Source organism: Gossypium hirsutum, chromosome A05 (assembly GCF_007990345.1).
Source record: "Gossypium hirsutum isolate 1008001.06 chromosome A05, Gossypium_hirsutum_v2.1, whole genome shotgun sequence".
NCBI lineage: Eukaryota > Viridiplantae > Streptophyta > Magnoliopsida > Malvales > Malvaceae > Gossypium > Gossypium hirsutum.
In genome coordinates this window covers 1,197,296-1,213,925 of record NC_053428.1, presented here as the reverse complement: position 1 = coordinate 1,213,925, position 16,630 = coordinate 1,197,296, and the positions used below count along the sequence as shown (strand labels likewise).

The window sequence follows — 16,630 nt, the reverse complement described above, 5'->3', positions numbered from 1 at the left end:
AATTTATAAGTAAATAAATAATAATAATAATAATAGATTATGGAATTATGAAATTTGAAGAGAAAATTATAATTGGAGAATATAAGAAATTATATTGTTTGAACATTAAGTAATAATGTTGTGACAAAAGTATATGTGTGAAAAAGATGTGATATTTGTGAATTGTGTAATATGTACTAAATCGTAATGATGAAGAAATGAAAAATCTTTTTCGAGATATTTATGTAAAGTATTTAAATGTATGAAATTCAGTTTTAATGCCCAAGTAGATGAATCTAGAACTACTAGGATATTAGTGGCATGCCATTAAGGAACTCTAGCGCGCTCTCTGATTATTAGCACATTAGTGCTCTCTGTACTATTATTAGCACGTTAAGTGCTCTCTGTTTAGCACATCTGTGCTCTCTGTATAGCACTTTAGTGCTCTCTGTTCGTTTGTGCATAATAATGCACTTCTGTATTTGTTCCGTATATCCAGTGTGTTCTATTAAGTCTACTTTGGGCTAAAGTTATAAGTTGTGAATCAAAGCGAATTATCAATGTACTAAGGTAAGTTTTATAACTTATTAATAATAAATTAAATTTTGTTATTATAAGATACAACTAAAGAAACTTATATGCATATAAATATATATTGATCAAAACGGATTATAATATTTTAAATGGGATTTATTTGCCTATTTATTCTTATAGTGCTTACTAAGCCTTCACCGGCTTAACGCGTTTAATTTTAACGCGTAGGTACAGTTAGACTATAAGAGGTAGGGTGGACTAGAAGATCTCTCATCTCATCACATCCTCAAGAGCTTCATAAGTAGGTACCATATTTTGAATTAAAAGTGGCATGTACAAAGGTGTTATTTTGATCACATCAGAACATTACAAGACTTTTGTTGTAAAAAAAAATTGTAATTAGTATTTTTAATATTTATACTAATGAAATGGTACAAAAGTTTATATAGTATATATGGTATTGGTTGTTTTTTGTTTGAACTTGCAGGGGGTTTTATACAAAATAAGCAGAAATGCTGCCGAAATTTTGAAAAAAAAAATCGTTCCCCTCCTAATACGTATTTTGGGCCTCGAGGGTCTATTATAAAGACTTAAAAGTTAAACTATGCTATGAATGTTATTTATTTATGAATTATTTCTAAGTTGTCCAATATGTCCGATAATGCTCCGTAACCCTGATCTGGTGATGGTTTAGGGTTAAGGGGTGTTACACGTGGGATGGTAGATTCTTAAGGAGAATGGGTAAGATTATGGTTGGAGCATATGGTACTCTCAATGGTGAGTTATTTCAGTATTTTCATGCTAATGCATTGGGAGGACACTTGAGGATTCATGACATGATACACTCTATGGCTAGTCTTTTGTATTGGAAGGGGATGTTTATTGACATCAAACGAAGGATACGAGAGTGCCCAGTCTGTCAAAAGTGCAAGCATGAGAATTTTGCCCCACTAGGGCTACTTCAACCTCTACCTATTCCTAACAAACTCTGGTATACCATCGGTATGGAATTCATCGAGGGATTTCCAAATTCAAAAAGGTAGGAAACAATCCCACTAGTGATAGATCATTTCACCAAACATGGAAATTTTGTGGTATTGTCCTACTTATTTGCAACCTTGACAATAACATAGGAGTACCTAAATCATAAATATAAGTCGCATGGCTTACTTGATTCAATTGTTTCAGATAGTGACAAAATATTTGTTAGTCATTTTTTGGCGGAAACTATTTAGGAGGTTGGGAAATCGCCTGCATCTATTAACTACTTACTATCCTAAAATAGATGAACAAACTAAAGTTCTCAATCGTTGCTTGAAAGGATACCTTCAGTGCATAACTGGTGAAAAACCAAGTGACTGGCTACTGTGGCTTCCTCTGGCCGAGTGGTGGTACAATTCTTCATTCCATTCAACAATTTACTCTATAACATATAAAGCCCTTTTATGGCCAACCCCTCCTCAACACCTACGATACCTCGCTGGAGCCTACAACATCGAGAAGTTGTTAAAAAGTTGCTTCAATTTCACTTGAAACGATCTTAGGACAGAATGAAACAAATGGTAGATCGACATAGGAGTGATAGGGAGTTCTAGGTAGGAGAATTTGTCTACCTCAATTTGTAGCCTGATCGACATCACTCGATTAGAAGGGTGAAGAACCATAAATTATCTCCTAAGTATTTCGAGCCTTTTACCATAGAAGCCAATGTGGGATGAGTTGCTTATCAACTATAGTTTCCTCTAGGCTCTCGAATCCCTTCTACATTCCATGTATCTTAGCTCAAAAAGCATGTTGGGATAATTCCAATTCAACCTACTCTACTAGTAATAAACACCTACGAAGCCATGGTCAAAGAACTTGTCTAAGTCTTAGAATGATGTATAGTTAAGAAAGACAATCATGCAGTCACTGAAGCGATGGTAGAATAGGCTAACACCTTTACAGAAGACGCCACCTGGGAACCACTACAACAGCTGCATAGAAAGTTTCCCTCATTTGATCATTGAGGACAAGGGTCTTTTGAGGGAATGGGTAATTGTCATGAGACAAAATTGTAAATAAGAAACATAAACATAATTATACGAAACGTTGCATTTTGAGAGTAGTTTATGTTAATAAAACGGTGCACATAGGTTTAACGAGACAGTGAGTTTAAGATGTTAATGGCCATAGGTGTCATTTTGGCCAACTAACTTTGTAACGACCATCTCCTTTCCTCTTTTAACAATCGAGTAAGGAAGGAAACAATTATGCAATTTGGCTAAGCAGTTTTCCTTCTTGTTTTCTCTCTTCCTCTTTCGTTTTTCAAAGTTTTATGTTTCTATAATGGTTCTTTAACATGCAATTAGCTTTTGTTGGGTGAACTATATTAATCTCTAGTTTAGCAAGTTCATTTAATTTCAAGGAGTTACAAAATAGTCATTGAATTGAATATTATTCAAAATTTTTTGTTCAAGTCATTGGATTGTTAGAGTCCTTGTATACCAATTGAAAACTCTCTTTTCCATTTTTTTTCTACAGTTTATTATTTTTCATGAAAAAGTTTTTTAAATGTCATGAATATATGAATCAAAATTCAAACTTTTTTTGTTTCATTTCCAAGATTGATTGTTTAATCGATATTTGAATCTAATGTATGTTTTTCTATTTATCAATGAATACTGATCCATCATATTTCTCATCATATCGTCAACTAAATCTTGCTAGTCTATTTTTTTAAATTTAAATTTTCTCTTTTTATCATAGGATGCTAAAATAAAAATCTACCACTTATTTTTGGGAAATTTAATTTCAAGTGAGTGAATATCTCTTACCACTGGTTTAAATAGGGGTGAGCAAAATTTGATTCGACTCGAAAAAATTAAAAAAATTCGAATTTCGAGTTAAACGAATCAAGTTATTCGAGTCAACTCGAAATTTTTTTGAATTTCGAGTTCAAATCTAGTTGAGTTTTCGAATTCGAATAACTCAAATAATTCGAATAATTCAAATATCAAACTATAATATTTTACATTTTTACCCCAAACTCCTAAACTTTTTTATTTTTCCCTCAAAACTTTTACTCCTTCTCACTTTTCCCCCAAAACTTTTACTCCCTCTTATCCCAACCCCCCATCTACCCAAAATCCATTTCCCACCAAAATTTTACTCTCCCATTTACTTTTTCTCAAAATTTTACTCCTCAAACCCTTAAAATTTTTTATTTTCCCCCTAAAATTTTACTCTCTCCACATTCCCACCAAAACTTTTGCTTGCTTCCCATCCCACTCCCTATCTACCCCAGACCCATCCCCCCTTTTTTTGTAATATTTTCCCTCCAAAATTGTACTCCCCTATTTACTTTCCCTCAAACATTTACTCTCCAAAACTTTTTATTTTTCCCCTAAACTTTTACTTCTCACTCCTTACTCCCAAATAAAAAATCAAAATTATCCAAAAAAATCCCTAAGCATAAATAGTAATAATTTTATTTATATCTATTATTTATATTATTAAATTAAATTTTAAATTTTATATTATTTATATTATTGAATTGTTTATTCATATTAAATATTTATATTAAAATTGAATTATTAATGATGCCATAAAATATTCGTGTTAAAATTTTATATTGGTATCAATTTCATATTTTATCTTTAAAATAACTTTTATTAAAAAATCACATTTTTACATTTAATATATTTTTTAAGTTCAAAATACATAGTGACAAGAATATGAAGATAATTGAAACAACTAAGCAAGCAAAGAAGTTAACCCGTATATAAAAAAATTAATAAATAAATTATGAGGTGATGAAAGGTAATAAAAAATTTGATTACGGTGGACAAATTTTATTACGATGAGTGACAGTGGTTACAAGACCCAAAATTATTTTTTAAAATTTAACTCGAACAAATATATTTGATTCGAATTGAATCTCACTCGACTCGATTCGAGAAAATTCCAAATCAAAATTAGGATGATAAAATATGATTCGTCAACTCAATTAACTCGAACTTTTTTCATTCGATTTGATCGAACGTTCACCCTTAGGTTTAAATAAATTTTCTGAGGAAGATATTATATTATGAATTTGATTTTAAATGACATGAATTAATTGAGTTTAAAGAAATAAAATTGTGAAAAATCATTATTAATATCTAGTTTAAAACATCTGACAAAATTCCTCAAAGAAAGCATTTAATCGAAATAAATAAATAATTGTCTATATATTTTTAAATCTGGAATCTCCTTGCTTGAATAAGAAAAAAAAATCACGTTATTTTAATTAATGGTCCAGATTTAAAATATTATTATAAAAATAAAGAGAGAGGGTGGACCGTCGATACCAAGTGGAAATCGACCGATTTTAACTCCATTTCTGCTGATTCAAGCAAAGGAGATTCCAGATTTAAAACATATCTATTAATAATGACTTTTCATAAATTTATTTCTTTAAAACTAAGCCAAAGAAAATCTTTAAAAAAAATATATATAATTTTGGGCTACATCAACTCTGATTGGACCGTTAATTAACTCAATTAATTAATGATTAGCAAAACTTGACTTTTATTCTTATACTTACACCGCTATCAATTGGATGGAATAAAAAATAATCTAAAACTTCCACAATTGTAAAGGAAAAATAAAATAAAAATTTGACTTTTGCAAATCCGGATCACAAAAAGTCGCAAACCGACATCGTTTAAGAGGTCCCAGTGCTTGGCTTTAAAAACCGACCAGTCAGATTTTTCAGCTAAAAAACGAATCGCCCAAAGTCTCTCTCTCTCTCTCTCTCTCTTCATTTTTGGGGAAAAAGGAATAGTGAAAATCGCTTTAACTCTGTTCCACCCCGTTTCTAAACCCTAATTTATTTTTAGTCCCATTTCTATACCGTAAGATTGAAAACCCAAAATCTCGAGAAAATCAGTTGCTATTTAAGATATTTGTTTTTTTCCCTAATTGGATTTTGTGGGCGAATTTGGAACTCATTGACGGGAGTTACCTAGTTGTTGTTATCGCATTAGCTTGGTTGTTTCAAGAATTTTGAGCTGGATTGACTAGCGAGTTGACTCAGTATAAAAGAAAGGTAAAAAAAAAAATTCTTTGAAGTTATTTGGGGTTGAATTTGGAGAATGTGATGAAGGGAAACGACGAATTTGGTTGTTTAGATAATCCGATTACGAGCGAGGGTAAGCCACCGAATCCTCGTACGCCATCGTTTGGACTGCAGAGTCCTACCACTGATGGCGTTTTGAAGCCTTGTAAGAAGTCCCTCGTTCGACACCCCTCTCTTGTGAGTTCCCTATTCTTCTTGTTTATATATATATGTGTGTGTGTCGGTGGCATTTTAATTGAAGGTGATTTTTACTTGTGAGAATTTAGTACACCCTGTATGGTTCCTTGGTTTATTTATTTATTTTTGGTTGGAATCTTGAATAGTACTGTATATTTGCGATTCTCAAAGTTTGCAATTTGAAAGGAAATTATGAGATTTTTATTTGCTTTGCCAACCCGTAGCATTGTTCTTTCTTTCTTAATTGTGTTATCTTGAGGGATATATATATATAGAGAGAGAGAGTTTGAGAATCTGTTTTCATCAGACTAAATGCTTGAACATGTTGGCTTTCATGGAGATCACTTTTTTATAGTTCTTCCGATTCTAATTTTAGCAGGTGAAGTCAAAGGCATTGGATATTGCTATTGGAAATGGATACGAGGTGGAAAACCGTGGTGCTGAATTCACCCCTATTATCCGTTCCGGAGCATGGGCTGACATAGGCTTTAGAACGAGAATGGAAGATGTATATCTGCGAATTGATGATTTCACGCATGATTACGGTCTCAAGAAATGTGCTGATGTGCCCAATGCCTTTTATGGGGTATGAACCTTACCTAATTATTTTATTCCTCTTGTGTTTTGTTTTGTTTTTAACTATAATCATGATGCAGGTGTTTTTTAGATCCGACATTTTTGCTCTGTAGTTTTCCTCTTTACTTTCATTTTTTTGGTCAGTAGGTTTGAACTATGATGTTCTTTAGTGAAGCCTAAGAGTTGAGGTCTATTCAGGTTCAACTGTTTAGTTCATTCACTAAGCATTGAAAGTTATTTCCCTATTAGTTTCTTAGAAGGTTTGGTGCTTCCTTGCATGATCTCAAGGTACCTTTGAGATGACCTTGGATTGTATAAGGTTTTTCAAACTGTAGGGATATGGCGATATGGATTGGGGCGGTTGATAGATTACTTACTTAGCATCTGTTTATGTATTGTTAGGCATTTGACATTTTCATTTTCAACTCTTTTGGTGATCAGGTGTTTGATGGACATGGGGGGAAGCATGCTGCTGACTTTGCTTGCTATCATTTGCCAAGGTTCATTGTTGAGGATCAAAACTTTCCTGAAGAGATTGAGAGGGTTGTTGCTTCAGCATTTCTGCAAACTGATACAGCTTTTGCAGAAGCTTGTGCACTGGATTCAGCCCTTGCTTCTGGTGCCACTGCTTTGGCAGCTCTTGTTCTTGGGAGGTTAGAATTGTTTACTAACAGATAGTATTTTTGTTTGAAGTATTCTTTTCTTTAGCTTATGTGTAATGCAATAGCATTCTCCATGCCTTCAGTCTGATGGCATTGTCTATTAATTACATGGTGTTTGCTAATGTGTCTTAAACTGATAAAATCATGGATGGCTGTAACCCTCATTCGTATTGTTTCTATGATGATATATGGCGAGCATTAGAAATTGTTGGCAAAGATTATTGGGTGTGTATGAATCTGCTTTAATTTGTTGTACTGTCCAGGTTAACTAATTAGAGTTTGTGCTTTTGAATAATGATATGATCTCAACTCTCGTTGCTGCCTTCTTTTCTGATTGCAGAATGTTGGTTGTGGCAAATGTTGGAGATTGTCGAGCTGTTTTATGTCGTCGTGGCAAAGCAATTGAAATGTCAAGAGATCACAAATCCAATTGCAATAGAGAGAGAAAGCGCATTGAGGCATTAGGAGGTTCCGTTTACGATGGTTACCTCAACGGACAACTTAATGTGGCTCGTGCATTAGGGGATTGGCACATTGAAGGAATGAAAGATGCAAATGGAGGACCACTAAGTGCAGAGCCTGAGCTTATGACTGCAGATCTGACGGAGGAAGATGAATTCATTATCATAGGATGTGATGGGCTTTGGGATGTTTTCCGTAGTCAAAATGCAGTTGATTTTGCTAGGCGGAGACTTCAAGAGCATAATGATCCTGCCATGTGCAGTAAGGATCTGGTGGATGAAGCTTTGAAAAGGAAAAGCCAGGATAACTTGACTGTTGTTGTGGTTTGCTTTCAATCCAATCCGCCCCCAAACTTGGTTGCCCCCCGTGCGAGAGTGCGGAGGAGCTTTTCTGCAGAGGGATTGAGAGAGTTGCAAAGCTTGTTGGATGGTTTGGGAAACTAAGATGGTGACAAAATGCTTACTCTATATTTGTTCTTTTCTTTAGATTGGATTATAGTTTTTAGGTATTGAGAAAAGAGAAGTGAGTTTAAACTGTAACATACACAGCGGCAAGTCGTTCTGCATAATCTATTGTTTCTAAAGTAGGATCTTTAGGTTGATTTATGTTCTCATTTCAAAGGCACTTTGAATTTATTCATTCTAAAATGCAGGTCTTTAGGTAGAAAGCACTGTTTTATATGGTTTTGCATGTGACAGATTGGACCCATTTTTGTTCAGTTATAATAATGCTTTTGATTTCATACTGATTGATGTTGTTTATCTTTATTTTGTTACTGTTCTCTAATAACTCTTTGTTTGTTTGTTTTTTAATTTAACAAATTTAAAAAAAATGTCTGATATTGAAGAATGAAAAAAGTTTGGTCGGCATACGTTGTATATTAGTTTGAAGTATAAAAGGCTTGATAAATTTGAAAGAGTAAATTACATACTCGATTATTTTATCATTTGAATGCTTTTCATTGTTAAAATTGTTTGTCCAATTCAATGAAAATATTAAAATGTAAATTTAATAATGTATATAATTTACCTAATTAAAAAGTTTAGTAAATTGAGAACAAACGTTCAATAGAAGAAGCAGCAGCTATGATGGCACTAAATGAGTCGTAATAACTTTGTACTGCTATATGTGTAGAGACTAATAATTTAAAAGAAATTGTTACCAAAAAAAATGGCACTTAGATGCAGACACTGGAAACGAAAAGGTGAGTGGTAACGTATTCCACCGGTTTACAGTTCACTGCCCGTTGCACAACACGTGATGCAGTTGAGCCACCGTTAAAGTAGTAAAAAGCTTTATTTAAGTTAGCGACTAGGCTTTGATGAAGTTTTGGATCTTAAAATTTTGCCTAATTGCAATATATGAGTTTGTTTTTAGTTTTATAATGTGTCAATGTCCATGTATTTATATTAATTTTATTACATTTTATATTATAATTATAAGATATATAAATTTATTTTTGTGAAAAAATAAAATAAAATAAAATAACACAAAGAATTTTACATGGAAACTCTTTCGGGAAAAAAACTACAGGTAAAGGAGAAGAAAATTCACTATGTCGAAAAATTGAATCAATACAAGAAGAATAGCCTATGTCTATTTATAGGCTTGTAAAGCCATAATCTAGTAGGATTGAAACAACTTATCCTAATCAATATAAAATAGATGGAGTTTAATAAGATTTAAAAAACCTTATTCTAAAATAAAATAAAAGAAGTCTAGTTCTATATAAATTTTATTTTTATTTTATTTTTCATCGTATTTTATTTAAATAAAAATTTGGATAATTTAATTCTAACAATTTTAATTATAATAAAAAATTAAATATAATTTTACTTAAAAAACATTTAAATCAAGTAAATTTCAAATTATATTAGATATTTCAAAATGCTGTAGCTCACAGTGTTAGAATCCAATTCGAATTCCGTCTTCTTTTTCTTTCAAATAGAAATTTGTAGCACCGTGTGGGAGCGGGACCAATGTTTGTTCTCCGTTGAAACCTTAATTAATTTAATATTATTTGGAGTTATCAGTCTCATAACGTAAACACCCGACACAATGACACATGTGATCGTAATATCCCAATCTATCTGTTTAAAATAGTATAAGATTCGAAAAAGAGACAAGTAGATCACTTTCTCCCTCTCACTCACTCGCCCCTATAGCTGTCTCTCACTTCTGTCATTATTCTCTTTGTTCAAAGTGCAAACCTTTACCTTCCTTTTCATCTTCTTCACTCAGATCAAAGCTCAACTCAGTACCAAATCTGAAACCTCCTTTCACATTAACTCATCATTTGCTTCATGTAACTTACCCACCTCCCTTCTTGCTTTCTTACTTCTTTTTTCTTTTCAAATTTAGATTCACTCCATATATATGATTCTAACGAGTTTAAATGCTTCATGTCTCTGTATTTATTTTTTTCCCTTTGTTATTTTGCTTCTTTAGCTGCCTACTTTTTTTAGTGGGTTTCTGTTTTGGGAAGTACTAATCTATATACTACTTGTGTATGTTAGCCGATCTATTCTTTTAAAGCGATATTATTGTTTGTTTTTTTCTGCATGTTAATTGATTTGATAATTTCATCTGCTGGTTTAGTTTCATTATCTGCTGCAAAGCATAGGCATTTTCTCTTAGAATACAAAATTACTACTATGTTTTATCATGTTAATAATGAATAATTTTTGTTTTATGTTCAATTTTTCTCTTAAACTTTACTGCAATTTGCTTTACGTATGGAGCATTACAAATTCAGAGTATTTTCTCTACAGGTTGGAAGCTGGGGCTTGAATTAACCTGCAATTGATTCTTGCTTTGTGCTGTATGTTGTTTACTTCAAATAGATTAAGAATCTAGCTTTTCTTACCAACAAGTCTTCCTGTATGTAAATTTCTTTCCTTAAGAATCTAGCTTTTCTTATTACGAAATCGATCCCTGGCTGCTTCTTTGTTGAACATTGACCCAATTTCCGGTCCCTTATAGCTATATAAGCCCCCGTACGAGCCTCCTTTTTTGAAACCATATTTCATTTCAATCCATCCCTTCCATAGCCATGACTGCTGTCTTTATTCTCATCGGCGTACTTCTACAACTCTTCACGGCCACCACCAGCATTGGAGTGAACTATGGCATGACTGCAGACAACCTTCCACCTCCATCTGTCGTTGCCAATTTCCTTAGAACCCAAACTATTTTCGACAGTGTCAAGTTGTTTGACGCTAATCCTGATGTCCTTCGAGCTTTTGCAAACACTGGAATTTCAGTTTCTGTCACGGTTGGCAATGGGGATATTCCTGGTCTTACCAACACTGTTACAGCGCGAAGATGGGTTGCTGATCATATTAGCCCGTTTCATCCTCAAACGAAGATCAAATACATATGCGTTGGCACCGAAGTCTTGTTCTCGAAAAACGATGATTGGATTAATAACCTTGTGCCGGCTATGCGGAGCCTTCATTATGCCTTGAATAAAGCTGGATTTCAAGACATTAAGGTTAGATGAATGCATCATTTATATTTTGAAATAGTTGGTATCTTGTATATATATATATGCTGTTTCTCGTTGTTAATTCGATGACGGATTATGGTTGCACCCAATTCAAACCGATTGGTCCTTAAATTACCATTAGAAATTTATGTTACTGTTGGATTGTTTATGATTTAAATCTCACTGCTTCAATTTCTCTGTTGGTTTTGAATAGGTCACGAGTGCTCATGCACTTAACATATTCCGACGGGATACAATACCAAGTTTGATGCGGTTCATGGTCGGATATGATCAAAGTTTCTTTGCACCCTTACTCCAATTCCATCAACGGACCAAATCACCTTTCATGGTCAACCCCTATCCTTACTTTAGCCCGGACATAACGAGAAGATTGAATTATGCACTTTTCAAGCCAAACAGCGGAATCTATGACAAATATTCTAAGAAAAATTACACCAATATGTTTGATTCTATCATGGACTCGACTTATACTGCCATGAAAGCCCTTGGCTATGGAAATGTGGAGATTGCCATTGGTGAGACTGGTTGGCCGACACAAGGTGATGCCACCAGCCCTTTCGCCACCATGGAAAATGCAATTTCTTACAATGGGCATGTGATCAAGGAAATTGTTTCGGGTAAAGGAACACCTTTGATGCCGAACCGCACTTTCGAGACATATATGTTCGCATTGTTTAACGAGAATCAAAAACCGGGTCCATTGGTTGAGAAATACTGGGGAATGTTTAATCCCGACTTGACCCCTATTTATGATGTCGGGCTTCTACGAAGAGGGCAGGTATGCTTGTTTTTAACTGAATATTTCACTTTATTGTTGTCGAAAATGTTTAATGGTTGTATTTGATTTTGCATGTTCGATATATAAGTCGGCACCAACACCAGCAACTCCAGCACCATCATCCAGCAAGAATTTCTGTGTTCCGAAAGTCGATGTTAGCAACACCCAGCTGCAATCGAACCTGGATTATGCATGCGGTCAAGACGGCATTGATTGCACACCGATTCAGCCCGGAGGAGCATGCTATGAACCCAACACTGTCCGGGCTCATGCTGCCTTCGCGATGAATACTTACTATCGAATCAAAGGTGAGAGCTATTTCAGCTGCGATTTCGCCGGCACTGGTCAAATCACCACCGTCGATCCAAGTAAGTGAAATACGATCATCCTAAACTTAAAATATCATAGATGAATATCGACAATATATAGTTTTAATTATTATTGATTGTGTGTAGGTTATCCCACCTGCCGTTTCGTCTGAAAATTCCGAAGCGAAGAATGTGTGTAAAGATGGTTGATTGCAAAGCTTGGATGTTACTATTTATCAGCAGAATGTTTCAAAATTTCATTTTATATGGATTGGTCCAACCTCTGCCCTTGTTTAAACTCTGTGACTATGCTAATGCCTTGATTGTTAGTAAATTAAATATTTGAATGAAATGTTTTCTTATACTAAAATGTGGTCAGAGATTTGAGATTTGATTTCTGTTCATAATCTCATAAAAAAAATTAATTATTACTATCCACGGTGAATATTTTAATTTAAAAAAACACATTATTCAACACCAAATTAACTCATTAGTCTCTTAATTCTAATACTCGAAGCATAAACCTCAAATTGAAATCTTAATGTCTAAAGTTCTATTTCTAGTTCTAACCCTAAAATTATAGAACTTCTCTTTTACAGTAAATCACAAAACTTAAGAACTTATAAGTTAATATATAATGAAATTATATTTTGATTTAGTTCTTTTACAATTTTAAAATATTTCAATTAGTATATGATAAAAATGCACGTTGGTCTTAAAAACTATAAAAACATATATAATTAAAATGGTGAAATATTATTTTTTATCACAAAAATATATAATTTAATTTAATTTCTTTTAAAATTTATTCTAATTTTGCCCTTACTTAAAAAATATAGGTAGTAGAAATAATAAAATTAAATTTACAACTTTTGTAAATAACATATAGTAGCATTCAATCTACTTAAACTAGTATATATATGATTAATGATATAAGCAAAAAAATTATTGTGATTATCTAATAAAGAGTAGGAATATATATATTCATTAGGCAGAGTGATTGAGTCTCAATATTAAATATATAAACGTCGGGTTGGGATATCTGGTTAAAATGTTTTAAAATTCGGATTTATTTAATCCAAAATAAATTAAATAATAACAATATTTTTATACGAATATTAATATAATATTAATTTTTCAATATTTATTCTTTTAAACATAAAACAAGCAGAATTCAGTGTTGGGCGTGAAATATTTTAGAAATCATATTATGTCTGTCAATAATATCATTAACTCGAGTTTTTTTTTTCTTGTGAAACACAATGAATGTTAAGGTTGAACCTCTATATGAACACGAAGATGACAATAGAGATAATATGGCGTCAAAAAGGTGGGGCGGTTCATGCGACTCAGGGAGGCAGATCATCAACTGCTTTTTGGAAGCTTCGCAAAGGTCAAAAAGAAAGAAGCTTCGTTTTGGTAAGATTAGGACACAAAATTGATAACCTAAACTTAGCCTAAACCAAGCCAAGCAGAAACCTTCCTCGTATCTTTGCCTTTTAATTTTATCATCAAAAGCTTTTTAGTCAAAATATAACTTTATATGTCAACGTATTTTAATTAATGCCTTTCCCATAATATATTCTTTATTCACATTTAAAATCCTTTCCTAATACTTTTGGTATTGTCCATACATGATTTTGAATGGGGTATAGCTGAGAGGGATTGGTAGGGTTTTGCCATTTAATTTTATAAAATTCTTTTAACATATGGGGTATTTGATTGAAAAATATTAGTTATATATATGTTTCTAATTTTATCAACTGTTACTGTATTATCACCAATTATGGCTTCAATCTTGCATTGTATTGTGTTGACCGATCTTATTTTGCGTAAAATCTCAAATTCATTTTTATATTAATATAATATTGATTATTAAATCATTTAAAAATATTTCTAGAAAGATAAAAGGTAATTAACTCAACTAGATATTGAAAAGCACAAATGTATATATATGATGATAAATAAAAATAAAAAACCCTTTGACTTTAGTAGATTAATGGAGTTCTCTAAACACGAAAAGAAATTGATCCAAAAGCTTCATGAAACAAGTACTGTGGAGGTACGGTAATCTTCAAAATTCAAACCCTGCCACCGAAAAGTACAGTATATGAGTTTCAAAGCAAATTATTGATTTATATATGAGTTTATATTTGATGCATTGCAGTGTTCTTACTGTTGGAATTCGATGTTAACAGATGCCGCGGAGGGGTTTGCAATGGCGCCGAAAGCAGTATTGGAAAGAATAATGGTAGCACCATTGGCGGAAGGCCTAGACACCGATGTCTCCGCTCGATCAACTATCCTGATTTGAATGGTTTGACTTGGATTACAAGTTCCGGGGGTAGCCGCACTGATGCATCTCACCAAGTATTGCCGTCCACAGGAAGCTCCGTTGTCCCATATTCCATCCCCTGCCGCTGCGAACAAGTTGTTCGTCGGGAACTGGGAAGCATCGTTCCCGAAGCAGGCGGTGGCTGCACTCAAAACAATCAAAAACCTCATAAGTATTCCATCATATAATATATATTATCAACCTTAAACAGTAATTATTAAATTATAATATAGATGATGATCATTAACGAAGATATGGGGGGCTGTAATGGGCAGCAGTGCCAACATCGGCCAAAGACGGATTATAGAATGTTGTTACGAGGAAGAAGACAATGAACAGTGGTAGACGCCATGGACGCTGCTGGTTTGGCATTTCTCCTGCAAAATCAAAGAAGACTCCTATGGATTTCTTAATAAGCACACGTTTGTGGGTGTCGAGAGTTCTTATAAATAAGCATGGTGATGCCATTTTTTTTTTCATTCGTTATTATCGATTTTAACTGTTAGATAACATAAAAGGTAATTGAGTTATTGCTACGTACGTTGAACAAATCAAAAGTGTTAATAAATACTCTGCATTCTCAAACAAATATGTTATAAAATTTTTTATTTGGTTTTCTTTAAATCTATAAATAATTTATATATTATTATATTAGTAATAATGTTAATACCATTCTAATTAATATTCAATCGATTATTTATGATTATTTATATTTAAATAACAGTATAGAATAATTATCCAATTTAATAGAATTTCAAAAAGCATAAATATATATTAATTTTCAAAACAAAAAGGAATAAAATCTTCGTAATATGATACGGATGAAAACATAGAAAGTAGAAGAAATGGAATCTTTGTAATAGTAGGATAGTTAAAGCTTTAAACCTAACATATTCTTCAAATGATGATGACTCTTACTTAAAATATGTTTATGAGTCGGGTAGAATTGAGTTTAAATTCGACTTTATTCGAAATATGAATCTAAATTTTTACTTAAACTTACTTGTATCTGCAAAATATTAACTCAAGCCTATTTTAGACTCTTCCTAATTATTTTTTAAATTTTTTTTAAAAAAATTATATTATATTATTTTAATATTTAATAATTTTATACATTTTTTATTTATTGATTTTTTATATATTCATCTTAAATTATTTTAATGTTTACATTATAATATTATATATTTAGTATATGTTTATTTTTTAATGTGTTCTAAATTACATAATATATAAATAACATAATATGAAGTATTATAAACTTTAAAATGGGTGGGCTCAAGTACTAAATATTCAAGTTTAAGCCTGGCCCATATTTAAACAAACTAAATTTTTTCCTAAACCCATTTTTTGGGTCTAAAATCTTTATCCAAACTCTACAAAATATTGGACAAACCTTTGAACCTAAACAAATAACACGACTCATGAACATGTATATTCCTATCCAAACTTTGTAATCCAAAAGATTAAAACCTAAATACTAAAAAAATCAGAGAAACTAAACATTTATCAATCATTTTATTGGGGAACTTATAGTATTAATTAAAAGTGACAAAATCCTGTATTTTAAGGGTGATTACTAGTTGTGGTCAGACTAAAAGCCGGCTTTTAATGTATTTTATTGGTTGCACATAGTATTTAAACTGATAATAAATTGTTAAAAAACATCAAAATAAATTTAAGAAGATTTCATTTTAAAAATGGGCATAAAATATAAAATTATAATTTAATTATCTCCAACCAACTGTAACCTTCAATAAATATGAGAGTGAAATGTGAAGTTGCATCACTGCCGCCTAAACCGTAAATTTAGCCGGCTATCTGCAGGAACTCTGGAACCGGGCCCTAGCGCCTTTCTACTTGAATTTACATTCTATGTACGATAAATTAATGAATCAAGTAGCATTGCTTCGTTAAAAATGAAATTATTTGTATTTATTTTAAAATCTTTTAATAAAATTATTAAACATAAAAAGGAGACATTTAATTAAGCTGACCAATGGATTCATTTTCTAATTTCATAGTATATTTAATTATATAAAAATTTATGATCACAATCAAGTATTACATTTATAAATACTATCTCAAACCCGGTCCGGACTAGAGAAAACGAACCAAAATGAAATTCTCTGCGAGTCCAGGAATTGCCTGGCCCATAGAGAAAAACCACGTCAGCAACGGTAGCAAAGTTTAAGGGCCCGCAACACCCGCCT

General features: G+C 32.3%; 3 protein-coding genes across 4 annotated transcripts; 2 read left to right on the top strand and 1 right to left on the bottom strand.

The window, feature by feature from the left end:
* The first annotated feature begins 5,232 nt into the window (after window positions 1–5,232).
* Window positions 5,233–8,235, top strand: LOC107944180 (probable protein phosphatase 2C 22). 2 transcript variants are annotated; one of them, XM_016878009.2, is made up of 4 exons: window positions 5,233–5,791; window positions 6,171–6,377; window positions 6,809–7,020; window positions 7,370–8,235. In XM_016878009.2, the coding sequence occupies exons 1-4, from the start codon at window positions 5,636–5,638 to the stop codon at window positions 7,932–7,934; spliced, it is 1,140 nt and encodes a 379-aa protein (XP_016733498.1). In that variant the 5' UTR covers window positions 5,233–5,635; the 3' UTR covers window positions 7,935–8,235. The 2 variants fall into 2 exon arrangements, with proteins under 2 accessions (XP_016733498.1, XP_016733497.1); XM_016878008.2 differs by having other exon boundaries at window positions 6,168–6,377.
* A 1,383-nt stretch (window positions 8,236–9,618) lies between these two features.
* LOC107944179 (glucan endo-1,3-beta-glucosidase) lies at window positions 9,619–12,437 on the top strand. Its single transcript, XM_041112722.1, has 5 exons — window positions 9,619–9,796; window positions 10,263–10,984; window positions 11,193–11,777; window positions 11,866–12,145; window positions 12,233–12,437. The coding sequence occupies exons 2-5, from the start codon at window positions 10,544–10,546 to the stop codon at window positions 12,256–12,258; spliced, it is 1,332 nt and encodes a 443-aa protein (XP_040968656.1). The 5' UTR covers window positions 9,619–9,796; window positions 10,263–10,543; the 3' UTR covers window positions 12,259–12,437.
* Window positions 12,438–13,915: 1,478 nt separating this feature from the next.
* On the bottom strand, window positions 13,916–14,963 carry LOC121229204 (EG45-like domain containing protein). Its single transcript, XM_041112721.1, has 3 exons — window positions 14,669–14,963; window positions 14,262–14,562; window positions 13,916–14,173 (listed from the first exon to the last, which is right to left on the bottom strand). Exons 1-3 carry the CDS (start codon window positions 14,898–14,900, stop codon window positions 14,167–14,169), a joined length of 540 nt encoding a protein of 179 aa, XP_040968655.1. The 5' UTR covers window positions 14,901–14,963; the 3' UTR covers window positions 13,916–14,166.
* Between the last annotated feature and the right edge of the window lie 1,667 nt (window positions 14,964–16,630).

What these genes read in the sequence shown, in the direction of transcription:
- LOC107944179 (XM_041112722.1), top strand. Translation starts at nt 10,544, where the DNA reads ATGACTGCTGTCTTTATTCTCATCGGCGTACTTCTACAACTCTTCACG. An exon ending in CTGGATTTCAAGACATTAAG is followed by an intron (nt 10,985 to 11,192) that starts GTTAGATGAATG and finishes GGTTTTGAATAG; the next exon opens with GTCACGAGTGCTCATGCACT. An exon ending in AATCACCACCGTCGATCCAA is followed by an intron (nt 12,146 to 12,232) that starts GTAAGTGAAATA and finishes GATTGTGTGTAG; the next exon opens with GTTATCCCACCTGCCGTTTC.
- LOC107944180 (XM_016878008.2), top strand. Translation starts at nt 5,636, where the DNA reads ATGAAGGGAAACGACGAATTTGGTTGTTTAGATAATCCGATTACGAGC. An exon ending in TGCCCAATGCCTTTTATGGG is followed by an intron (nt 6,378 to 6,808) that starts GTATGAACCTTA and finishes TTTGGTGATCAG; the next exon opens with GTGTTTGATGGACATGGGGG. An exon ending in GCAGCTCTTGTTCTTGGGAG is followed by an intron (nt 7,021 to 7,369) that starts GTTAGAATTGTT and finishes TTCTGATTGCAG; the next exon opens with AATGTTGGTTGTGGCAAATG.
- LOC121229204 (XM_041112721.1), bottom strand. Translation starts at nt 14,900, where the DNA reads ATGAAAAAAAAAATGGCATCACCATGCTTATTTATAAGAACTCTCGAC. An exon ending in TTACAGCCCCCCATATCTTC is followed by an intron (nt 14,563 to 14,668) that starts GTTAATGATCAT and finishes TTTTGAGTGCAG; the next exon opens with CCACCGCCTGCTTCGGGAAC.